General features: G+C 43.9%; 1 protein-coding gene across 8 annotated transcripts in view; it reads left to right on the top strand.

Moving 5' to 3' along the window:
* The window catches only part of nrxn2a (neurexin 2a), a 190,488-nt gene that overhangs the window by 48,999 nt on the left and 114,863 nt on the right, over window positions 1-26,626 (top strand). For all 8 annotated transcript variants that reach the window (XM_061739796.1, XM_061739801.1, XM_061739798.1 and 5 more), the window contains 2 exons: window positions 2,589-2,890; window positions 8,292-8,453. In XM_061739796.1, coding sequence (XP_061595780.1) covers window positions 2,589-2,890; window positions 8,292-8,453 — 464 coding nt within the window. The remainder of the gene's footprint in view (window positions 1-2,588; window positions 2,891-8,291; window positions 8,454-26,626) is intronic.

Below are 26,626 nucleotides of genomic sequence, written 5' to 3'. Positions count from 1 at the left end.
TTTGTCTCTGCGCTGCTGAAAAGTCCGTTGGTAGCCACCAGCAGCTATGAAATGACAGAGCTCCTGGTAGATCTGGTCGTTCCTTATCGTCCGTCTAGATCCCTTTTTAATTCTCTCCTCAGCACCAGGTTTATGAACATCTGCTCCTCAGAGTTGGATCACCAAACATACTTTTGCGCTGCCATTGCCTGTCGAATACAATGAACAAGAAGCCTTGAGTCGCTCTTTCGCTGATTTCCACCTCCTGACTCAGACGTCTGACGGCCCCGCCCCCTGACCAATTGGTGGAGTGTAGTGTGATGATGTCAGATACAGCCGACTCAGCCGCTTAGAACCTCAGCAGAGTAGTTACAGAAAAAGTATCTACTCGGTACGTTAGACCCCTGGTGGAAAAGCGCAAAAACCGAGGCGAGTGGAGTCGCGCTGAGTAGGTACTAGTGGAAAAGTGCGTGGTCGAGGGATGCAGCAGGCAAAAAGGGCCAAAATATGACAATGATTACTATTCGGTGAGTCTTGCTTTTCTGTTGACATTTTGCTGCCATTTGCATCAAAAGGCAGATCAGCAACCCCCTCCCCCCACACACACAACCCCACCACCACCTCACCAGCTCCACTCAGCCAAAATGCAGAAAGTGCTCCAGCTGCATCTCTCAGCTGCATCTTTTAGCATATTAACAGAGTTAAAGCCAAAGTCTAGATGGTGTCAGAGAGAAAAAATCAATGTCATTATTCTCAAACTGGCAAATAGCGTCGCTTGCACGCGAGCGGCCACCTCTTGCACTTCCATAGACCCCCCAACGACCCTAGAGATAGCCACGTTTGCACCACACAAAGCTTGGACGGACAGAAAAGCAGACTGCACATGATGTTTTTGTGTTGTCATGAAAATTCTCCCATTTTTGTCATTGATTTCTTTTGAGGACTCATTTCTTTGATATTTAGTCAAATTAAAACACATTGGGTGTCACTATTAGTTAAATAACACCAGAATACTTCTCATGTACTGCAATCATTTTTGGTAACAAGAACAATTTCTCCCTTTATTCGGTTTCCTTGTTTTCTTTTATTTAAAACATCAAAGAAGGAACTTTTGCCCTCGCTGATAGCTTAACAGGTCGCTGTGTGCTTAGTCGGTGAGTAAATATGTTGCTTGAACAATAGAAGGTAATGGGACGGCTGATCCTGCGACCTTACGCGAGCCCTCCAGCTCAGAAGCTGACATTTACTGTACAAACAGAGAGAAGCTTAAGGGACTGCACCTCCCTCCAGCATGAAACAGCTCGCTCAGTAGTGGAAGCTGCATGTTGCAGGATAGTAGCCGCACAATCGTGTCCATTGTTAGTTGGTAGTGAGCAACACTCCTGCTGTCCTTCATGGCAATTGAAAAAGAAAAGGGTCAGACATTATTTGGTTGGGAATTTTATCTTCATTTTATTTTCAAAGATCCAACATAATCAGGATATTTTTTATGTCAGTCAGTCAATCATTGTGTTTGCCCTCAGAAATACATTGAAAGGGGAACTTTTCTGAGAGAGAATGACGAAGAGATCCAGGCGCCGTGAATCAACCTCCAACCTCCTGCTTTTACACAGTTGGGAATATTTTTTTATTTACATTTCACCGTGGATTTCATCGCCCGGTAGCTATTCCTTGGAAAGCGGGTGTAAATTAGAGTTGTATGCAAGCCAGACACATTTTATTTTGGCATTGTTATAACGTCATTGTTGAAAAATGAATAAAACTGGCAGGGAAAGAAAAATAATTAAAGGGGACCTATTATGAAAAACAGGTTTTTTCTTGCTTTAACATATATAAAGTGGTCTGCCCTCAGCCTGCCAACTCAGAGAAGGAGGAAGCAACCAAATTCTGCAGTGTCTGTACAGCCGCCCGGATGAGCCATCCAGTGTGATGTGGATCTACGAGCCGTTCAGATTCTGCTCCCGTCGTTACGTAACAACGGGAGCGATTTGTGAAACCACGCCCACAACTAACTCTGGCTGGAACAACAACAACTAACTCCGCCAGCCGGAGCTTCCGCCATTTTTTCGTAGCGGTGTATCGCGTCATTCGTGTCATCGCGTCAGGCAGCCAATCAGCACAGTGCCTCATTATCATAGCCCCGCCCCCTCAGAATCCCACATAGATAATGAGGTTAGAGACTGGGAAGATAAAGACATGGTTTATAGGCTGAATTTCTAATTTATTTAGCAAAAACAATCAAAAGCTTGTTTTTAAGACATTCAAGGCCTGTTTAAAATAGGTATTAGATGCCATAATAGGTCCCCTTTAAGTGCATTGGTTAGGACTACATGTTTGATTTGGCATCAGAATCAGGGTTTTTGTGAAGCTCTAAGTGAGTATATGGTCATTTCTGGATTTTACATGATTTGTTAAAAAGTGTGTCACCATAATGAGCCGTTTGAAGCACACACAGAAGTGGACTGGGTATTTTCTACTCATTTTATTCTTTCTAGTTTCATCCAACAAACATACTTTATTTAAACATACTACAGAGGTTGAATGCAGCCGTTAGGTAAGTGAGAGGGTGTGACTGGAGGTTAACGCCGTGCATCCCCCCCCCCCCCCAGGGCAGCAGGAGTCGGTGGCCACCTTCAAAGGGAACGAGTTCTTCAGCTACAACCTGTCCCAGAGTCCCATCCAGAGCAGCCTGGACGAGATCACGCTGTCCTTCCGCACGCTGCAGAGGAACGGCCTGCTGCTGCACACGGGGAAGTCGGGCGACTACGTCAACCTGTCGGTGAGGAACGGCGCCCTGTGGCTGGTCATCAACCTGGGCTCGGGGGCCTTCGAGGCCCTGGTGGAGCCGGCCAGCGGCAAGTTCAACGACGACGTCTGGCACGACGTGCGCGTGACCCGAAACCTTCGCCAGGTGTGTGCACAGCTCTCGGCTCTGTTTATCTTCTCACAGTTTATCCTAAAACGGGTGATTTGTAAGTTTTATGTTACCATATCTGTTTGTTGATCCCATGGAAGTAGGTGCATGAGTTTATCCTGCACTTGTGGTAATACATCGGGAGATTTTCATGAAATATCCATACAACAAAAAGCTAAAGACTTCTCTGTTTCAGCTTCTGCCAGTGATGCAACACTGCAACAGTACAAGCAAGTTCTTACAAGAATAAGCAGAGTTTATATAATGAATACAGCCATTGCATGTCTCAACAACTGCTGGACCCCAACGTCTCAAATTATTCACATAGTCTGAGAAAGTTGCTGAATTACTACACTGATTTACTGCCATAAAGCATCTATCGCACCCAGCCTGCAGCGTTGACGGTCCCCTCTTGTTCTACAGTTACCAGTGGACCAACTTCAATGTAACTTACTAAAATACAACAGTTTAAAAAGAAATACATTTTTATTGTTGGTAAGGGAAATGTAAAGCGGCTGTCAGCTGCGACACACTGCAGTAATTATCACTATCATGACTCAGGAGAGATCTCAATTTCACAAAAAGGACTTTCCCTCATCTGGAGATGAAACGACAGATGTGACGAAGACAACCTCTTCTTGTGGGGGATTACGCAACACTTTTAAGCTTTTGTTTTCACCCATCGTGCTTTGAACCATTCAGACGAAGCCGCCCTCTTAAAGAGCGTTGAGACTGTGACACACACATGTTGCGTCAGGTCTCAGGGAAGCTCTTTTTCTTGGCCGTCCAGCAGCAGAGAAGCAGCGGAGAAGCTGAAGACTCGACACCTTTTCATTCACTGAACTCGTTAGCAACGATCCATCCTAACAGCAATTATGGATCAATATTTATTCCATTATAAAGAATTCAAGTAGAAGTGGTATGAACTGTTGCTGAGTCATGATTAAAGCCACCTCATAGGCAGGGCAGCCCCCATTGTCATGTGTTTTACAGTCAGGGTCAAAATTTGTGGCGATATCATGGTGAAACGGTTGCCGTGGTAACAGATGGTTACAGCTGCAACTCTGTGGTGTTCGGAGGATGATTTATTAACAGACCATACCCAGCCAGGGTGAATAGATATTCATATCTTTTAATGTTATTCATCTTTAATGTAAAACTGTCTGCGCCGACATGATTCCACCGTGGCGGCTCGTGCTCGTACGTTTTAATTTAAATGGTTAGTTGTTTCTTTGGGACTTCTCTTTGTTGTGTTTTTTGGCACAAAACAACTGCAGCGAGGGCTCAGTCCTGCTTCTGAAAACAACAACAAGCCATTTACATTTAGGAAAAAAAACATAATTCTGTTCTTTTGGCAACTTCAACATCTTCTTTGATCGCACCAATTAGGCCCGAACAATAATCAGTTATATAATTTTGCACAATGTTTGCAAAAGAATAGTCTTTTTTTGAATAAAAAAAAGAAGAAGGATAATTACGTTTGTATTCGTGTCTAAATGGTTAAATTAGAGTTCAGATAGACTGTGATGACATGTTTTACCAAAGCAGGTCAGATCTTCCGTGCCGTGTGTGGACGTATAATCTGTGGATATAAAATCCATTTAGCTGATGCGAGATGTTAACATATTTTAACGATGCATATAAATCTGCAGGAGACAAGCGGTACCATTGTTTCCAGCCAGATATATTTATAGTGCCGCACAGAAACCTTAAGCAAACAGAGCTTCTATGTTTGGGGAGGATTTAGCTTCCTTGTGGCACGTTGGGTGGTAATTTTATACATGTACTTGAATATATTGTGCACAGTGAGCTTGACACACTGCAGAGATATTTCTCTCTGCTTGTAGCAGAACTGTGTCTGCATCCATCCGTCTCCTCGTCTGTGTTTTTACGTCTGCATCCTCCTCCTGACGTCGCCATGGCGTCCAGGGGAGTGGCGGTGAGATGCTCGCCGTGTCACTTCTGCTCTCAGGCGCACATTTGATCCCTGTGCAAATTGCTTTCCCCTCAGACGAGTTACTTCCCTCACATGTAGAAAGGAGGAACTGTAACTCCCGGGAGGCGACCGGTGGAAACATTTCATTAGATCTGCTGGTGATTTTCCGGCGAGAATTTCTCTTTTATTGCTTTATTCATCTTTCTTCTCATTTGTCTCTATGTCATAGACAAATTGGTTGGTATTCCTTCTTGGCCGTGTTTCTCTCCTTTTCATCCTTATTAATAATGTATCCACCTAAGTTTTGCCCCGTTCAGCACATACAACACGCTTAATTACCAGCGCGCACTCATAGTGTTCTTTGAAATTACTGCACAATTCTCTTTGTTGCTCTAAAATTAGCAATCGTAAATATGTGTTGCCACGGAATCAAATCTATGTAAACTGGCTAAAAATATTCTGAATATTTAATAAAAAGAACATCTAGAGAAGTCAGACCCGGTCAGGTACAATGGGGCAAAAAAATATTTAATCAGCCACCAAATGTGAAAGTTCTCCCACTTAATCATTTTCATCATAGGTAACTTCAACTATGAGTGACAGAATGGGGGGAAAGAATCCAGGAAATCACATTGTAGGATTTCTACTGAATTAATCAGTAAATTCCTTGGTAAAATAAGTATTTGGTCACCTACAAACAAGCAAGATTTCTGGCTTTCACAGACCTGTAACTTCTTCTTTAAGAGGCTCCTCTGTCCTCCACTCGTTACCTGTATTAATGGCACCAGTTTTAACTGGTTACAGAGGTGGACAGAGTACTCGACCCCAGTACTTGAGTAAGAGTACAAATACTACTGGTCAAAATTTACTCCGTTACAAGTAAAAGTAGCTCAGTCAAAATATTACTCGAGTAAGAGTAGAAAAGTACTTGCTTTTAAAGGTACTTAAGTATCCAAAAGTAAATGCTTTTAAATTTACTTTAAGTAAAAGTAAGAGTAAGAGTAAAAGTAAATTTCTTATATTCCACATCAGTAAATTACTATATTTTTTCTAAATTAATATTAATATAATTAATAATAATTAACTCTTTGAAACCAGCTGCACTGTTGTGCTGCTTTTAGAACCACAATGTTATATAAAACCTGCAGAAACACCAAAAACAAATCAAATGAATGGGATCATAAGAGGACAGCAGATGATGCAGTTTATTAAAATCATGAACTGAAACCAAATGAACCTGCACCATCCAACTAAGTCTGGATCCCCCTCAAAGACCACTGCTTTACAAAAAACTACATCTCTGCTTTCAATAACTCAATGTTGAAGTCACTTAACTTTACAGGGAGGACATGTACCAGTACAATATAGCAATATAGAGCATAACAAACTGTCTCCCAATGTCTGTCTGAGAGCGTGCACTGTGATAGGTCTCCTCCTTTGACAAAAACAGCTTGTGTCCAATAGGATTTTAGGGAAGAAGAAAAAAGAGCAGACCTGAAAGTAACGAGTACTTTTCAGCCTTCCTAGAAATTTACTCGAGTAAAAGTAAAAATATTTGTCTTGGAAATGTATTCAAGTAAGAGTAATAAGTACCAAAGAAATCTAATACTCAAGTAAAGTACAAATCCTCTGGATATGTACTTAAGTACAGTACTCAAGTAAATTTACTCCGTTACTGTCCACCACTGGCTTTCACAGATCTGTAACTTCTTCTTTAAGAGGCTCCTCTGTCCTCCACTCGTTACCTGTATTAATGGCACCTGTTTTAACTGGTTATCAGTATAAAAGACACCTGTCCACAACCTCAAACAGTCACACTCCAAACTCCACTATGACCAAGACCAGAGATCTGTCAAAGGACGTGAGAAACAATTGTAAAAATTGTAGAGCTGCACCAGGCTGGAAGACTGAATCTTCAATACTGTAGGTAAGCAGCTTGGTGTGAAGAAATCAACTGTGGGAGCAATTATTAGAAAAGAATGTATGACATGTTACCCGGTCAGATAAGTCACGAGCCGATGCAGCAGCTCCCTCACCTCTGCTCAGGTGCTCAGGTACTCGGGTGTCGGGACACGGCGTTGCTGTGTGTCAGACACCGGCAGCGATTGTTTTTCAGGACGGTCATGTGAAAGAGAAAGCAGCATCAGTCCCAGACATGAAAGCTTGCCTTTTCTTCTCGAGAGGGAGCGGGGGGGGGGGTGATGTGCAGTATCATCAGCGTGCGCTCAAGCCTTGCCATTGTTCAGCATCCAAGCCAAAGATGTACTTAAGGCCTCACATCTAGACGGATAGAAATCGATAACAGCCGACGAACGAAGAGGCAGAACCTTGTTTTATGAAGCCGACACCTGAACATACATCAGCTCCTCTTCCCTTCGGCTTCACAAACACGTGACGGGAGACATGTCAGATCTCCCAGAGCGGAGCCGTCTTTCTAAGATGGGATTTAAATAGTCTGGATGCTTGACCATACATACCTCCATCGTTGTAAATTATTCAGTTTATCTATGTTTACGCATTTCCCCCACTACTGCTTCTATCCTTTCCACGGAAATCATCCGATTATCATGCGCTGTGCTTCTTCTTCCCGAGGCATGGTAAATAGTCTTAAATGGTATTTCTGTGTATTTCCAGATGCAAATCAAAGTAATGAAAATCTACAATAAAACACTATCAATCATTAAACATGTGGGCACTAAAAGAGACTTAAATAATGTACACGAGGGCTGGAGAGGCTGTTTACTTGAGTAGTTTCCTCTGCCGAACATGCTCTCTGATGTTTTACTGGCCTGATTTTGGGAAAGTACTTCGCGAGCAGCGCTTCCCCTCTGAAGATTTATAATGTGATTGTGACTTAGCACAAAGAGCCCAATCCTTGAATATGCATGGTCACTGCCAGGCTTAGGCCGTCCTTTTTGAATCTCTCCTTCAGTACAGTTTTTTTTTTTTGGGGGGGGGGATCTTCGTTTGCTGAAAAGTAAACCTAAGAAATGTTAATTGTTGTGTGTTATTACTTGTAAGTGGGAGCTGCTATGTTTGTGCAGGAATTCATCTTAACTGTGGGCTCATTGTCATGGCAACAGGCACATCAGTTTCTACCTCCACAGCCATTCATTTCCTTCTCTGTGCACTTGATGTACTGATACTGATATGAGAATTATCTGTTTTTATTTTTCTGTTTTTTCCTTGCTTTGAAGCCAAAACATCAACGGAAAGGAGGAATTTATGGTATATTGACTCTGCTGCTATCCTGCTAATATATCAGAAACAGGGATCAGCTGAGATTAGTGAACCCTTCAAAGCTTTTCTTGTAATTGCCTCCAAGAGCCAACATTAAGGCGAGCTCAACCAGAATCAAGAAATTAAGCATGAAATAATTAGGCCAGTTCTTTCTGTTTGGCTTAAAATCTCCGCCCGTCTCGTGGTTTTGTTTTCTTCTCACTATCTTAATGGGTTGTTTAGGTGACGATCTTGGTGGACGGGATTCTCACCACCACCGGCTACACCCAGGAGGACTACACGATGCTGGGCTCCGATGATCTCTTCTACATCGGGGGCAGCCTGAACACGGCCGACCTGCCCGGCTCCCCGGTCAGCAACAACTTCATGGGCTGTCTGAAGGATGTGAGTACAGCTTGACCTCACACAGCAGGGCTGGAAATATTACCCAGCCCTGGTTAAATGGCACTACCGCATCCGATAAGCAGGGCATATTTAGCGGATAGAAAATCACCCCTCACATATCTATTGATTCTCCTGGTTGTAGGGTGTTTGAAGGAGACGCGTTGCTGTGCAGAGAATATGCATCCATGGACTCCTGCGGGAATCCCTGGGAGGATGCTGCAATGATATGCACGCATTATGCATACAGTGGCGTCTCAGGTTCAGCCTTCATGCGCAGCCTTAACTGCCTTTTTTTCAGCACAGCGTTTCCACTCCAGCCTGCACCTTTCACATCGATTATCTTCAGCAAGCGAGATAAGATCGCGCACTTAGTGTTAGAAGTGGTTCAGACAAAGAGGTGAATTATGGGTTGAGGCCAGGTTCAAGAAAATGATTTGCATAGTTTGATAAGACGCAGTGATGAGCCGTGCATTAAGAGCGAGAGGAATGTTTTTTTCTCACACGCCGGAAGTATCAGGAGAGAAATGAAAAAAGCAGGCAGCTGTTGACATTTAAAAGCTGCAGATCTTTCTTGAGGTCACTTCCGAACTTAAACAAATGAGTCGACTTCTTCTCTCAGCGATGTTGACATCTCAGGGGATGAGATGTGTTTTATAGCTGCATATTAACTGTTATTAGATCCCCATTAAACCCAGCTGCAGGGGATGCAGAGGTGTGTAATATACCGCGGACAGGACAGACGCATCACTCATACGCAAAATATACGAGCAAATAGAGTGAAAATAAAGAGATGAAGCTGCAGCAGCAGCAGGTTGGAGCTCTGCTGTGTGTGAGAGCAGTCCGGAGGTCTGCAGTTCCTACAAGTGCAGCATCACACGGCCCTCTCCTACAGTCTTGTTAAAAGCAGTTTAATGAGGGATTTTTGTTGGAGGATTTTTGACTTCAGCGCTCCAATCTACCATGAAAAACAATAATTTCCACAGTTTTTACATTTCCATTTTGGAACCCAGTCAAAACTCTTTTTTTGATTACTGGCCGTTAAGTTTTCTGGTTTGTTCGCTCGCACAGATGGCGGGGTGGTGAAGTGAAATCCTGGGACTAATATTTCCATTTTTGGTTGGGAGTGCATATATTTAAGATTTAAGACACAAAAACATCAAAGAGTTTTTGTCTGTCGACCTGTTTTTCACTTTTCAGGATGAATTGAAATATTCGGACGAATAAATGCATTTCTATAAAAATGAGCGAGCGTCTGTCTTCGCCAGAACGATGATTTATATGTAGCTTCGTCTCCTAAATGTTTCTGACTTTTTACAGCGCATCCAAAGTAGGAAAAACGTCCCTCATATGGACAGTATTTATAATGATTAATGACAATAATATGAAGTAAATTGCACAAAATTAAAACTTTGTCATTTCCATTGCTGCAGAAACAGAACCTCGATCAATGACACGGAAAGCAAGCGAGTACATTTATTTCAGCTGCAGATCCATCCACAATTAGAACCAGCTGTTTCTGATTTGGTTTTATTGACTGAAACATTAATTCTTTGTTTATTTTGTGTGGTCTCATCAAACCGAGGGCAACAGATCCCTCTAAAGCAGTAGATGTTGTTAGTGCTTATGAGTCCTGTGAGGAAGTTAATCATATCTACATATTACTATGTTTGAATACTGTATCTGTATTAAGAAGAAGTATTTGCTGGTAATAAATATGTACGAGCACCACAGCAAATACCAAACGCCCCGGCAAATACCAAACGCCCCAGCAAAGACCAAACGCCCCAGCAAAGACAGTCCAAAAGCAAATCTACCGTTTGCCCGAGCAGACAAAGAGAGCTGGCGACTGTTTTCTCAGTAAATCATGTTATTATGACGTGGAGCATCACAAGTTTGCAAATGAACATCAAAACAAGCTTGACGGGGCCCCGGACAGCTCAGTGGGCTAAGCGGGCCTGGCTTAATGAATTACAGAGAAGTTTTTCAATTTAAATACGGTAGTTTTTTGGCCAAATGATTAAAAATGTGTTTTTGAAGGTAAAAGGTTGGAGAATTTTATAAAAAAAAGTTTGTTTCCAGCGAACAGCGGTGGGTTGCTCCTGCTTCGGGTTGGTGTAGCAGCAAATGTAAAGAGTAAACATGTAGAGTAATAACATAATATAATAACATATTAAACATCTGTAAAAGTACCTCCAGAGGTCAAAGCTAAACGTTTTCCTCCAACCTGAGCATCAAAAGTGTTTCTCAACAGAGGTAATGTGAGATAAAATGACAGCATGTGAGATTGCTCGAGACTCCGACACAGAAGCCTTTAGAAAGACAAACGAGCGCACGTCTGCGGAGCGAGACCGGCGGGCTCGGCGCTAGCTACAACCGTTTTTAAAGTTCTGATATTTGCCGAAGGGGAAATACCGACAATTCTGTTTTTCTTTTTCTTTTCGCTCTGGGGATTCTTCTTTTGATTACTTTAAAGCTGCAAAAAAGATGGAAATTAAAAGTTGTCTAGCTTAAAATATTAAAGAAGTTTGTCATCTTTAGTGTTTTTGAAAATGAGGTCATTTTTAAAACAGACTAAAGCGATGCACAAACATTTGCGCATCACAGATTAATCGGTTCGGAGAGTTGCTCTGGAACCTCGGCCTCGGGGACTGGCCGGCTCGCTGTCATTTACGTCCTCGTCCTCTGAAACACGTTTGAAGATGACGTGAAACGTGTAAGTTGAAGTGTAACATGCAACGAGGCGTTCCCAGGTGGATGACCCTCGACACGGCAGCAGCTCCACCGAAGAAAAGCTGCAGGAGAAGAAACGCAGCATTACTCAACGTAAAAGTCAAAGTCCCCGACTCAAGATTGGAGTCCCACTGATGTGCCGTTTAGGGGTTTGGAGGCAGGCATGTGAAGGAATTTTGCATGAAGAGAGCTTAACAAAAATCAGCAGACAGATGTCAGAGTTTCTATTGTACTTTTTTCACATTTGTGCTGTTTGCTTTAGTGCCGACACGACATCTGAGATTTTTAGCAATTCGTCTCTTAAAGCGATCGACCGCTGCAGATTTTTGATTCTCTGTTAATACAAGTCCCCGGTTGACAGTTTTACTGGTATTATTGAAGTTCTTACTCCTCATTTATCCCCATTTATGATGTGGGAGTTGTTTCCATTTCAGCTTCAGTGCATTTTTATGTCTAGTGTTAATGTGCTGTAGAAAAGTTGCCCTTTTTCTGCTTTGTAACTGCGAATGCTGAACATGGATAGATTTATGAATATTTTCCATCTGGCACTAATTGTTTTGTTATTTATAAGAGCGAGGAAAAAAAACAATGTGCATTTATAAGTTTCTACGTGGAGAGACTATACGTGTTGGTTTAGTTCCTGGCCTTGCTGAGTTATGTTTTTATGTGACTCTACCTTGCAGAGCGTAGCATGATTTACCAGGTTTGACAAACACAATTTACGACCCCAGTGTGACGGTGTTTACTGCCAAAAATAAAATTAAAAAGTCCCAAATTTTAGAGTTAATTTGGATCCGTCAGTGGCTGCTGGGAGGAGGCTGGGGGGGAAGGGAGCATGTGTTGTGGGGGGGGGGGGGGGGGGGGGGGGTGCCAGAGCGATTCATTATCGCTCCATCTCATCATGGTCTCCTGATTGGGTTTTGTTCTTATTTAGTGTTTGGATTCTGAAGTGGTTTGTTCGCTCTGCCTCCGGTTCTGTTCTGAAACAGGTGTCCTGAGCCCGTGTTCGCTCTGCTCTCGGGCGCTTTTGCTCCCAACAAAGGAGGGAGCTTGTTTGGATAATGATTATTGACACACATTGACGTTTTAAGGGCCGCTTTAAGCCGTGCAGACTGTCAAAACATGAAAAGGCAACAAAAATAGCAACTAGGAATGTAATCGTTGGGCCTGAATGTGCATCACCAAAGACTAAAGAGCTAAAGATGTGTGTTTATTTCTGTGTGTTTGCATGACATAAAATTCAATAATAATCATTTTTAAAAAAAAGACAGCAACCATGTCCTTGTGATTATATTGTAGAACAGCCTTATTTTTATTTCATGGATTATGTGACCACATGGGTCCAAATAAGGACAAATGTTACTTGTTCCAGCAAAGAAAGAAAAGAGACCTCTAGTGGTTGATATTGTCTTAATAGCTTGAGATGACGCCAACCTTCAGCTGCAGGTTAGACGGATCAACAGGGTTTAATATCCGCTTTTACAGCACAGGTTAAACTTTATTCCTCAGCTAAGCTCTAATATTTGTCTTTCTTTTTTTTTTAGATTCATGCATTTTAACAAAATCCTTCTCTAGCTGTCGTTTGTGGAGTTGAGATTTCACCTGCGTGTCAAAGTGACAAAGAGACTTGAGGCGTATTTGTTCATTTTCTGGAAAACAACCTAACCGAGTATTTTCCGCGGCGGTGACGCCGTCATCGTCTTGTGTGTTTTGCAGCAGCTTTATTGTAAATAATCAGCAGGTTATCAGCAGGTTGGCTTGTTTGTACCGGCGCGGCGGCTCCGCTGGTCCTGATAGACACCTTTTGTCGTTATTAGACAGATTTGTGTGTCTGTATTTATACAACTACACATTCTTAATCAAAGCATTTCTGTTTCCCATCGGTTCTTCCTCTGCATGGAAACATCACCCTTCTCTGTTCGGTTTAGTAAATCTGCCCCATATTTCTGCTGCATCTCTGTCGATCCCAGCTCTTTATCGTGTAGTTTATGTTGATCCAGGGCAGGAAAGTCCCCAGAGCTCCTTCTTGTCCCAGATATTTAACTTCTTGTGTGGTCATTAGCCCCTTGAAGACAACTGAGGCGGCGTGTCTGTCACCGACCAATCCAGCTCTCGCCGGGGTCGCCCAGGTCACATGAATCCAGTCGGAGAAACTGCCCGGGGAGAAATGTCAAGTTAGTGTTGCGGCTGATAAATGGTTGTCTGTTTTTCCTCCAAACACAACATCCCGGTAGATTTCAGATCCAACAACACTCTCAGACAAAAACATTCACCCCTAAGGATGAAACACTCCAACACAAGCCGGCCGATGTCGTGAACTCGTCCGCCGCAGCGGAGAGCCGACACACTTCTACGTGGACGAGACTTAACGACAACATAGCAGGTGAACCGGCTCCCCGGGTCAAAGTAGTGTTGTTTTTGCAGCCTGTTTCAATTCTAATTTTAGTCTCGTCTTTGGGTCAAGCTATCATTTTAGTTTTTATTAGTTTTAGTCACGTTCCTTCTCCTTTTAGTCGTGTCAAGTTTGAGTCTAGTTTTAGTCAAAGATTGTATTTAGCCAAACCCATTTTACAATTCAAACAAGGTTATCTTATTATTATATTATTGTTACCATACAGACTCAAGAATACATTGATTCCAGATACAGAAGACTCTAATTTGAGTTTACAACATATTTATTTTTCCGCATTTCTCCCTGTGTTTTTCTTTTTTGACCACACATTGGGTTTTCTTTTCCACGTCTACGTAGGAAAGTGTATCCAAAGATGGTTCTACTTCTTCTCCCAGCCCCAGAGCAGATCCCTGCATGGCCGGCCATCGGTCCCTTTCTCCATTTAACTTTGTTTTTAATGGACGTGAACCTAGAGCTCTGCGTTAACGGCATCAGCCTCTAACTCTGCAGCTGCATCTTCTGGATCTGATTCCCCGCTGCAGCGACTGGGATTGAGGACTAACGTCACCCAGCAGAACTAAACCAGAGAAACTACTGAAAACATGGACATTAAGGATCTTTGTTAGAACATTTCATCTCGTTTTGGTCAACGAAAATGAAGACACATTTTAGCAGAGTTTTTATTTTGTAATCTACATTTTAGTCTTGTTTTTATTCGTCTACGATATTGCATTATATATTTAATTATCGTCACATGACCAGCATTTTCGTTGCGTCTCCTTTTTCTCAGCAGATAAAGGTTTCGTTGACGACGATATTTAGTCATAATTTTCATTGACGAAAGCAACTTTAGATCAAATGAGCGCTCCACCTGCACCTCCAGGATAAAAGACACTTCTCTGAAGACAGTTTACACCCTGGACTAGGGCTGTTCGATGAATCGATTTTAAATCGTAATCGCGATTATGAAATTAGAACAATGTTAAAACGTGAAAATCGTAAAATCGATTTTTCACTTTTTTTTTTTTTTTTTTTTTTTTTTTTTACCTTGTTTGCACACATATTAATGATTGATACCATATTAATGATTGATGGAAATACCTCTCAATACCTGCGACAAGTGCCCCATCGGAAAGGCTCTTTAGTGTAGGAGGGGGCGTTGTAACATGCCACCGGGCATCCCTCAAGCCAGATGCGGTAGACCGGCTCGTGTTCCTTGCAAAAAACTTGCAAATGTGAATAGCAAATGTAATGACTGACATTACACACCTCTACCTCCTTCATGGGTTGCATTATTATTTAGCATGCAAAGACCCAGTTTAGTTTAATTAGAAAATGTCTTGTTTTATTTAATTGGAAATATAACTTACTGTATGTTTGCAAGTGCTGATTTGCTGATTTTTTTTTTTTCAGAGATAAAACTTTATATTTGATTATATTTTTTAATTCAAGATCTTTTTATTAAAATTTTCACAAAGTAAAAAAGGTGAAATGCTGCATGTCAATTACAAATATTTTGAGTAGGCATGGGCATGTTAATCATAGCATACACCAGTGTACAAAATATAAAAAACAATTAAACAGTATGAAAAAATATAAAATAGTAACAAAAACAAACTACAGACCAAACTAATCCCTCCCATGTCACTGCCAGATTACTAATCACAATATGAGGTCACTCTAACATCAAAAGCCTGCACTAGGAATACAAAATAAATATGAAGTATAGTTCACAGGGTCTGGAATGCTTCTAGAAAAGGTCCCCACACTTTCTGGAACTTATTTGATTGCTGAAGCGAGTATCTAATTTTCTCCAGTTTTAAGCAGGACATGATGTCTTCCAGCCATTGTGCACGAGTAGGAGGGAAGGGATCCTTCCACCTGAACAGAATTGCCCGACGAGCCAAAAGGGAGGCAAAAGACAAAGTGTGCCCCTGTGCAGTGGTTAACTTCCTTCCTCCCTCCATGACCCCAAACAGGGCAGTCAGTGGGTTTGGTTCTAATCTGATTTTAAGCACCAGAGAGAGAGTATGAAAGACTTCCATCCAGTATTTGTTTAGACATGGGCAGGACCAGTACATGTGGATGAGAGAGGCTTCTGCTACCTTACATCTTACACAGTATGGACTAATATCTGGGTACATGGAGGATAACTTTGCTTTGGAAATATGAGCCCTGTGTACCACTTTAAACTGAATTAAGCAGTGACGTGCGCACAGGGAGGTTGTATTAACCAGTTTGAGTATGGACTCCCAGGTATCCTCTGATAAGGGAAGCCCTAAGTCCTGCTCCCATGCTGCTTTGAGTTTATCTGTAGGGGCACTCCTAAGATCCAGCAACATGCCATAGAAAGACGAAATGAGCCCCTTTTTGAATGGGTCTGTGGCAAGAACTTTGTCAACTGTGGTCAAGCCTATCGATGCACCAGGGCTGGGTGTCTGGGAAAGAACAAAATGTCTAGCCTGAAGATACCTAAAGAAATGTGATTTTGGAAGGCTGAATTTACTACTTAACTGCTCAAAAGATGCCACGGTGCCGTCTATGAACATATCTCTAAAACGATTCATACCCCTCCTGTGCCATTCCTGGAAGGTGGGGTCCTCAAGGGATGGTTTGAAAGAGTGATTTGATGCAATGGGGCTAAGAAGAGAGAAGCTGTGAAAACCAAAAAACTTCCTAAATTGGGCCCAAATTCTAAGAGAATGTTTAACCACTGGGTTTTTGATTGATTTAAGTGAAGGAAGTGGAAGTGAGGAGCCGAGTAGGGCAGGAATTGACAGGTCATCAGTTGGATGTAACTCCATCGCCACCCAGTCAGGGCGGTCAGCGCCGTCGCAGTAGAAGGACCAGAATGCAAGGCAGCGCAGGTTAGCAGCCCAATAATAATAACGAAAGTTTGGGAGGGCCAGACCACCTGCAGACTTAATTTTTTGAAGATGAGTTTTGTTCAAACGTGGCCGTTTACCCCGCCATAGGTATGAAGATATAACTGAGTCAAGGGACTGAAAAAAAGAACCAGGAATAAAGAGTGGTAAGGTCTGGAAAAGGTACAAAAATTTAGGTAAAATGGTCATTTTAACTGAATTGATGCGACCCACAAGAGACATTGACAGGGGTGACCATTGTGTAAGGGTTTGTTTGGTCTCATTTAACAATGAGATAAGATTCTCTTGGAGCAGGTCTTTGTGTTTCCTTGTCACAGATATGCCTAAATAGGAGAATTTGTCATTTACGATTTTAAAGGGAAAATTGGAAAGGTCTAAAGCATGCGATTCGAGATTGGTAGGGAAAAGCTCACTTTTGCTGAGATTCAGTTTATAGCCTGAGAGTTTCCCAAACTGACTGAGAAGTGACAGCGCAGGGGGTAATGAGGCCAGAGGGTGAGAGATGAAAAGCAAGAGGTCATCGGCATAAAGCGAGACCTTATGTTCCCTGCCACCTCTCCAGATACCGGACACATCCTCACAAGATCGGAGCGCTGTGGCAAGCGGTTCGATAGCCATGTCAAAAAGCATGGGACTAAGGGGGCACCCCTGACGGGTTCCACGATGCAGATTAAATGGTTTTGACCGTTGAGAGTTAGTACGAATTGAGGCTGTTGGGTGCAAATAGAGAAGTTTAATCCACAGAACAAAGTTCGGACCAAAACCAAACCTGTCCAGCACAGCAAAGAGATAATCCCATTGGACGCGATCAAATGCTTTCTCCGCATCCAGAGAGACAACGCATTCAGGGATAGCCTCAGAGGCAGAGTAGATAATATTGAACAGTCGCCTTGTGTTGAAGTAAGACTGCCTACCTTTAATGAAGCCAGTTTGGTCTTCAGATATAATTGTGGGGAGGGCATTCTCCAGCCTATGGGCTAGGACTTTAGCTAGGATTTTAGCATCTGTGTTTAAGAGGGAGATGGGCCTGTAGGAGGCGCATTCAGCAGGATCCTTCCCTTTTTTAGCTATGAGGGTGATGCAGGCCTCCGAAAAAGAAGGAGGGAGGGAACCGTGGCTGAAGGATTCTGAAAGAACTGTAGATAGCAATGGGGAAAGCAGAGTAGAAAATTTCTTTAGAAATTCCGCCGGGAAGCCATCAGGGCCAGGACATTTACCCGACTGCAGTGAAGAAATGGCTCGAGTAATTTCCATCAGGGATATCGGTTCTTCTAATGTCTTCCTTAGATCTGGTGAAAGACTGGGAATACTAAGACTATTTAAAAAGTCCGCAATCTCATCTCGATCAGTCTGAGATTCCGAGGTGTATAGCTGGGTATAAAAGTCCCTGAATGCTTCATTTATGAGTAAGTGGTCTGTAGTTACATGGCCATTTGGTAATCGAATCTTAGAAATATTTTGTTTAGCCTTAGAGCCTTTAAGTTGGTTGGCTAATAATTTGTCAGATTTGTCTCCATAAACATAAAACCTGGTTTTACTTTTCAGAAGTGACTGTTCAATTGGGTGAGTGGTAAGCAGGTCAAATTTAGTTTTAAGTTCTAGCCGCTTTTTGTAAAGATCTGGGGATTTAGTCAGAGAATATTCTTCATCGACCTCTTTGATTTGGCGGGCAAGGTCTGATCGCTCCCTATAAGATTTTTGCCTCACCCTAGCAGTGTAGGATATAATCTGTCCCCGGAGATAAGCCTTGAGGGAATCCCAGACAGTTAGACTAGACATTCCTGGAGTCATATTCGTGGATAGGAAAAAGGCTATTTCCGTTTCCATTGATTTAACAAAATTTGTGTCCGACAGCAGAGTTGAATTGAATCGCCACTGTCTGTCTCTCTGAGGTAGGTCAGGAAGGGACATGGTTAGAACCACAGGAGCGTGGTCGGAAATGACAATGCTCTGATAAGCACAGGAATGAACCAGGGGAATCAGTTGATTATCAATAAAAAAATAATCAATCCTCGAGTATGTGTGGTGCACTTGTGAGAAAAAGGAGTATTCTCTGTCACATGGATGTAAAGAACGCCACACATCACAAACACCGTAGTCAGAAAGGAACGCCTGAATAAGACGGGCTGACTTACTTGCTGTGCCGGGGTTGGTAGAGGATCGGTCTAGGACTGGGTCAAGCCAGCAATTAAAATCACCACCCAGTATGAGAGAATATGTATTAAGGTCAGGGAGCAGTGAAAACAGTCGTTCAAAAAAGACTGCATCATCTGAATTAGGGGCATAAACGTTCACAAGTACGACCAATGTATTGAATAATTTCCCAGAAACGATCACGTAGCGACCAAACTTGTCAGAAATCACATTGTGCTGCTCAAATGAAACATCCTGACTGATCAGAACTGAAACTCCTCGGGCCTTAGCTTGAAAGGAGGAGTGAAATCTCTGCCCTGACCACCTCGGGAACAGGCGGCTATTATCAGAACTGCGAATATGAGTTTCTTGTAGAAAGGCTATTTCTGTTTTAAGGTGTTTTAGATGTGAGAAGATCCTTTTCCTCTTAACAGGGTGATTCAGACCCTTAACATTCCAGCTCACCAACTTCAAGTATCTACTCATAATATCTAAGAAGAAAAATTAGGTGTGCACAATGACCTAGGCAAAAAAAAAGAAAACGGAAAGGAGGTTGAATGTGACCCACATTAAGTAATGAGTTGAAAAGAGTTAATGCAAAGTTTCTGGCAGTGACATATCCCCCCGACCCACCCACCCCAACTAAGACAGCTGCTATAGAAAAATTAAAAAAAAGCAGCAAGCTCTTCAAAACAAACAAAGTGCAATAACGCATCTTCCTATCCTACACACTAATAGCTTTTGCTCCCGTATCATGGGTGTATACATATTAGCACCTTAAAACGTGTAGATATAAATAAAAAAAAGAAATACCCTCTCAAATCTTGACCTGTAAGTCCCGATATGAGCCCAGAAATATTTGTACAAAAATATAAAATATAAAACATCCGACTTAAGCAGCGTAAAAGTAAGGTTAACAGCTTACAATTATTACAAAACTTATAGGTAAATCGGAAAAGCTTTTTTTTTTTTTTTTTTTTTTTTTTTTTTTTTTTTTTTTTCTCTCTCCCTCTTCACCACTTATTTTTCCCCTTCCCTCAAATAGCCAAAAATAACTGCAAATTAATAATATTTGCAAAGGGGCAGTCCAACTAACAACAGAGAAAATACTGGTTGTCGCGGGGTTACTCACCCTCCCCTCAGGAATAATGTGACTCACGTAAAAAAAAAGAGAGAGAAAAAAAAGTCAGTCCGTGAGCGTCAGTGAGCCGCACCGGGCTGCAGGCGGAGCCGTGGCAGCCTCCAACAGTCCCGTTACGGCGGGTTTGAAGCTTTGCTGCGACTCGTGATGAATTTGCGCGCCTCATCCACGGAGCCGATCCACTTCCTGCCCCCCCCGGACAGCGTGAGCCGGAGCCGGGCGGGGAAGAGCAGAGCCGGCCTCAGACCCAGCTGGTAGAGCTCCGACATGACTCCGCTGTATTCCGCTCGTTGGCTGGCAACTTCGGGGCTGTAATCCTCCAGGACCCGGATGGGGTGGCCGCGATATTCCAACTTTCCTCTCCGGCGCGCTTCCCTCACGAGGATATCTTTCGTCTGGTACCGGTGAAGGCGGATGATGACCGGACGCGGTCTCTGTCCCGGGGCCGGCTTGGCGGCGAGCGAGCGGTGCGCTCTGTCTATCTCTGGCGGTGACGGCAGCGTATCGTTCCCGAACACCTCACACAGCAGCTTGGAGAAGAAAGCCGCCGGAGACCCGCGCTCGGTCGACTCCGGTAAGCCCAGGATACGGATGTTCTGCCTTCTGCTCCGGCTTTCCAAATCCACCACCTTGGCCTTCAGCCGAGCATTATCATCCCGTAGAGTCGAGCAGATGCCTTCAAGATCCGTAACTCGCTGGCTGAGGTCTTCTGTGGCGAGTTCAAGGGACGAAACACGTTGGCCATGGTCCTCGACCGCGAGCCGCGTTTGGTCGAGTTTGGAGTCGAGCTGACTGAAAGTATTTTTGAACTCGGCGGCCAGGGCAGCGCGGTGTTCCTCCAGCAACGTGGTAATGGCCGCCAGGGTTAAGACAGCGCCAGCGTCGTCCTTCTTGCCCGACTTGCCGCTCTTCGAAGCCATCTCGGAGGTAAGTGGGCTCGTTCGAGACAAAAAAAAAAGAAAAACAGCAACAGGGAATCCTTTTTAAAGGAAAAAGTTTGAAAGTTTGAGGGCTTGGTGGTTTAAAAAGTTTGGCACTCACGGGAGCACTCACGAAACACGTCTACTCCATCTGCTCACCAACCGGAAGCCCCTGATTATATTTTTTAAAACTTTTTTTCAACTTATTTTACAGAGTTTTGCACTTTATTCATTCATTTTTGGTTTAATAAGAGCAAAGTTTGCACTTAAAGCCCAATGGGGCAAATGTTCAATAAAAAAACAGCATATTTGAAATAATTTCTTTGCCTTTTGTCAATTCACAAAATAATCGTAATTGTAATCGAAAATCGGATTTTGAGAGAAAAAAATCGAGATTTTATTTTTGGGCAAAATCGAACAGCCCTACCCTGGACTGATAAGACAAATGTTTTGTGGAAGGACTGACGGAGGAATGTATTTCTAACGACACTGACCATTACTAAACCCGACCGGTGGCCTAAAGAAACACATCCAGGGACACGGCCAGTAAAAGCTGCAGCCTTGATGCACGCTGCCTTCATGCGTGTTGTCCTGATGGCTCATGTGCACAACTAGACCTTGTTTGCTTGCTAACGTATCCAGCAGGAGCGTTGGAAGGGCTGAGATCCACCGGTTGTATAATTGCTTTGCCCTCTGCCTCCTCCGAATTGAAAATGAGATGTTATTTTTGAGCCGGTTCTTGTTCCACCATTGTTGCCAAAGCTGCAGCCTCCGCTTTGTAGGCGACGTGGCTGGTGTTTACACCTACAGAAGCGCTGCTGTGCATAGTAACACGGAGGCTCTGTAACCTCACAGAGGGGGATATTATGGGATAAAGACACACGAGGCCTGGTCTGATGGATTCAGAGACGCGTCGGTCCAGGCCAGAGGTCTTGAGCGACGTGGTGATGGAGAGGAACAAAGTAATATAAAAAGGAAACTAGTTCAAATATTCGTCTTCATCCACGAGGAGAAGAAAGTGTTTATGGCGCCAGCCGCAGACCTATTTAGGGAGCCTTATTTTACTGGAGCGTCGAGAAGACGTGCCGTGACTAATCTCTCCTGACGTTTCACAGTAACAGATGTGAGGGCTTGTGGGTAGGCCATCAGGTTCATCAGGTCCGGGGAGAATAATAGCTGCTCTCGCGTCGGGAGACACGGCTTCGTCTTTGAAGCCAAGAGTTCATGGCGTTGTCAGGATGTCCCGCCGCATCATTAGGTTCCCGTGTTTTAACACTTCAAAGACTCAAAAGGCCCAGTCTGGGCTCTTAGGAGGGTCTTCATCCTCGCCGCCGCAGCGTTAATGACACCGGTACTTTGTCAGCCGACACTAGACGAGCTTTATTCGTCAGTCTTCTGTAATCTGACACAGCACGCGTCTGTGAAACAGGATTCCACTTCCTGTATTGTCCTCCGGCTTACGTAACGATTCTGCAGAGGTCACTTTTTGTATCCGTGCATTTGTGCGTCGCGGCCGTTCTAGCCCCCCGTCCTCGTGTCGGCGGCGGCCTTGAAACGCGTTTGAATGTTTCTTGTTACACTCGTCCCTCGACGGTCAGTCTCACCCTCTGATTTCACGGCTTAATTAGTCGAAGTGAAGCAGTGGGGAGTGTGATGTTGGCTCCCACTGCATCTCGGTGCTGCTGTGAGTCCGCTGTGCAGTGGCGAGGGGGGTGGGGGGGGTGACCTCAGGCAGCGACTGGCTCCAGAGTGAGGTGGCAGATAACCGTGGGCTCGGGGTGACTTACTACTGATACAAAACGAGCAAGGAGGGCCGCGTCCCTCTGTGCATATTGATGAACCCACGAAGCCTCGGATGATACAACAATCACAACAACGTACGCACAAACGCACACGGGGGAGGTTTTCCTCTGAGCAGGTTTTCACTTTAACAGGGTTTTTGCATATTCGGCATCTTGCAGAAGCCAATATGCTCACAATCATGTTTTTGTTTTCCAATAATTCAGAAATATCAGATCAACAGTGAGGCGTTCTGAAAGGACAAGCGGCGGCTCTGTTGTGTTTTCTGAGCAAAGACAGGAGCAGATGGGCTTCGTGGCTGCAGGTGAAGCGCAAAGCTTTAAACCTGCATCATTTCTACTGGCCAGAAACAGGCGCTTGGATGTAGTTTCAGTCCAGTTCAGTTCAAGATGAGTTGCAGACCACAGGCGACCCGACAGTTAGTGGAACCATTAGTGGTCAGAATCAGAATCAGAATCAGAAAAGGGTTTATTGACAAGTTTGTTAACACACACAAGGAATTTGTTGTGGTGATTGGTGCAACACAATACGAATATAAAAACAAATATATAAGAGATAAAGTAAAATGTATAAACAATAAAATAAAATGTATAAGAAGAAATGTACAATATGAGGTTTTAAAGTGCCGGGTGAGTCTGTACAAAAAGTGACTTAGGATGACTTCGGACAGATAAAATGTATAGACAGAAATGTACAAATGAGGTTTATAAAGTGCCGGATATGAGTCTGTACAAAAGTTACAGGATTGGAATCTTTACGTTAATGTAACGTAGAGTGGGATGGGGGAGCAGTCCGTGGTAGACGGGGGAGAGAGGGGTCCAGGGCCTTGTTGATGAAGAAGGCTGCAGACAGGAAAAAACTGTTTTTATGGCGTGAGGTTTTGGTCCTGATGGAGCGCAGCCTCCTGCCAGAGGGAAGAGTCTGGAAAAGTTTGTGTCCGGGGTGGGAGGGATCTGCTGCAATCTTTCCTGCACCTTCAGGGTCCTGGAGGCTGCAGGTCCTGGAGAGATGGAAGATTGCAGCCAATCACCTTCTCTGCAGAGCGGATGATACGCTGCAGCTGCTCCTGTCCTTCACACTGGCAGCAGCGTACCAGATGGTGATGGAGGAGGTGATGGAGGAGGTGAGGATGGACTCAATGATGGCCGTGTAAAACTGCACCATCATTGTCTTTGGCAGGTTGAATTTCTTCAGCTGCCGCAGGAAGCACATCCTCTGCTGGGCTTTTTTGATAAGGGAGGTGATGTTCAGCTCCCACTTGAGGTCCTAGGATATGATGGTTCCCAGGAAGCGGTAAGACTCCACAGTGTCTGCTGGGGAGTCACACAGGGTGAGGGGGGCAGGTGGGGCTGCATTCCTCCTGTAGTCCACCATCATCTCCACTGTCTTTAGAGCGTTGTGATGTTGCTGTAGTTGTGATCTCCTGGACTGTATTACAGCAAAGACAAAGAAGCCTCAGATGTTCAGATGCCGTGTAGCACAAAGGATCTGCAGCATTGTGCATTCGCCTCTGCACAATCAGCAGAGGTCCAGAAACCGACCCTCGCAGGGAGCTGCCTTCTTCATCCGTTTATTCAGGTTCTTCCCACCGCAACAGAAAACTGGAAATGAGATTCTCCACAAAAGATTTATGCTGTAGAAGATATTCAGCAACTTGATGTAAACACCAAAGGACAGAAAGCTCTTACATTTCTCCTCCTTCATATAGACCAGCGGTTCTTAACCTCTTTGGGGTCCTAAACCCCTTGCAAAGTTTTAGTCAACTCCGAGCAGTCGTCTGTTATCTTTTTTTTCCGGTGGCTCAGAGTCAGCTACGTTCAGAACAAGCAGCTTTTTTTTAATCGTGCCATCGTCATCTACTTTTTTTTTCTTCTTTGTGTTGCTGTGTTTATCGTGTTCTTCTTGTTTTGATTTTTACATTATTGCAATTTCAAGCGCTAAGTTGAACTTTGCAAGTTAATGAGCTTTCCCCCCAACAGCTTCCTGCAAATATTTCACAATAAAAGCATTTTTTGAGAAAAGAATAGTGTATTCCCACTGAAACTATGGGGCTCATGATTTGAAAAAAGATGCAGATCGTGTTACGTTGGTATCAACAGTGTGATGCAGTAACTTCAACAATGCAAACTGGTGCAAGATTTCTTATTAAAATACAACGAATGATGATTGTGAAAGAGAAGAAGAAGGTCATGTTACCCTCTAGATTAGATAGATAAAAGTCTCGCTCATATTTGAGGAAAATGATCATCTATATTATTATTTTTTATTATCACGGACCCCGGTTGAGAATCACTGATATAGGCGGCCTCGTTGTTGCTCTTCCAGGCCAATGATCCTCCACCACCTCCACCTCGTTCCCCTGGGATAAAAATAGCGTTACCGATGTTCTCTTCTTTCTGAAGTCCGCCATCATTTCTTCGCCTGATTCACATTGAGGAGATTATTCTCTCCTGCTCGAACCACTTTTCTGTCCAACCGTCAGTAGCGTAACACCATGGTGATCGGCCCCGGTGCAAATATTGTTTTTGTGGCCCCTCCCCTGTCCTAAACAAAAGCGTACACCGCATGCAAACACACACGCACACACACGTACACAGCCACTATGGAGAACCGTCGCCATGTAGGCTAACTGACCACACCCACTCTGCAAAGCAGGGGAAGCGTCCTCCTGGCCCCCCAGCGGTCGGGTCAATGCTGTTTCATCAATGAAGGTAGCTGGTGAGCTATCATCCGGCGGACGCTGGCTTGTTCCTCGGTTTCAGGAAAAAACTGATCTAATTTAGTCATTTTTGCTTTAACATCATCCTCTTTTTTTGTTTGGGCTAGTTAAACGTGATGCTACAGCATTTTCTTTTGTTAACTTTTTTTCTGTATAACTCTTGGGCAGCACGGTGGCTTAGTGGTTAGCACTGTTGCCTCACAGCAAGAAGGTTCCTGGTTCGACTCCCAGGCCCAGCAGGACCTTTCTGTGTGGAGTTTGCATGTTCTCCCCGTGCTTGCGTGGGTTTCCTCCGGGTACTCCGGTTTCCTCCCACAGTCCAAAAACATGCATGCTAGGTTAATTGATCATTCTAAATTACCCGTAGGTGTGAGTGTGAGTGTGAGTGTGTCTGGTTTTTTGTGTGGACTGCGGGAAACTAGCAATTCTGCTAAAACCTGGTGTATTTACACTGCTTAATGTAGTGGTCATGAATATGCATTGTCCCATCTAAATAAACTTTGAAACTCTGAAAACTCTGAAACTCTTAAGTTCATCACAGCTCCAAGTCTGTTCTATAAACTCATGTGACGTCATCGCATCATCGTGCACCTAATGTGACTGACAGGTTGCCTGTTAAGGTGATCGGACTACTCCATTCCCAAAAACTTCTTTCTTTCTTCTCTCCCTCCTTCACGGGCCCCGGAGGGCGTCTGGGCCCCCGGTAGCTGCACCGGTTGCACCGCCAATATTTACTTCTGTGCCGACCTTGGTACAACCCACAACAGCAGAATCATTGAGCCAGTCTGCAGACAACGAGACTCTGAGTTGGCCTGGAAGTCTGAGGTGTAGAGAGAGAGAGACAGAGAGAGTTCAATCCCCTGTGGTAAACCTGTCCTGCTCAGACACACAACCCTTCAGTCTCACAAACTGGGGTCTATTTACCAGGTGGTCCGTTATCCAGGTGATTGTGAAGGCAGCCGCCTGTGTTTTCTCTCTGTCTCTCAGGCTGAACCGTGTTAAACAGATAGGATAAATCAAAAACCACAGTGCCACCTGCTTTGCTCACCTGACGGCGAGCTCAGTCAAGCAGATGTATGATACCATCCTCACGTCCAACCCCATGACGACAGGCAAACAGCCGTTGCTCAGGGAGTGTTTGTCTGATTATTTAGGTGGGTCGGTAAATTCTCTCCCACATTTATATGATCCGTGATGCTCGGGCAACAGGTTTATAGTTGTTATGAGCAGATTGATGAGATCTGGAAGTGCTGGAAGAGGGCAGGATGTCTCCCAAAGCACGGGAACCCTCTCATGGTTCAGGGTGAGGTTGAAAAAGTGCTGTGGAGTCCTACTGGACCTGCATCCTTGTCCTGTTACGGTCTCATCACCTGTCTGACAGCAGATCATCCTTCTGAGCTAAACCTATGGAAACACGTTCAGGCCAGTGGCTCCGTCCTTTCTTCTTTCAGTA

Source organism: Cololabis saira, chromosome 14, assembly GCF_033807715.1.
Source record: "Cololabis saira isolate AMF1-May2022 chromosome 14, fColSai1.1, whole genome shotgun sequence".
Taxonomy (NCBI): domain Eukaryota; kingdom Metazoa; phylum Chordata; class Actinopteri; order Beloniformes; family Belonidae; genus Cololabis; species Cololabis saira.
This window is presented reverse-complemented; position numbering and strand designations above follow the sequence as displayed.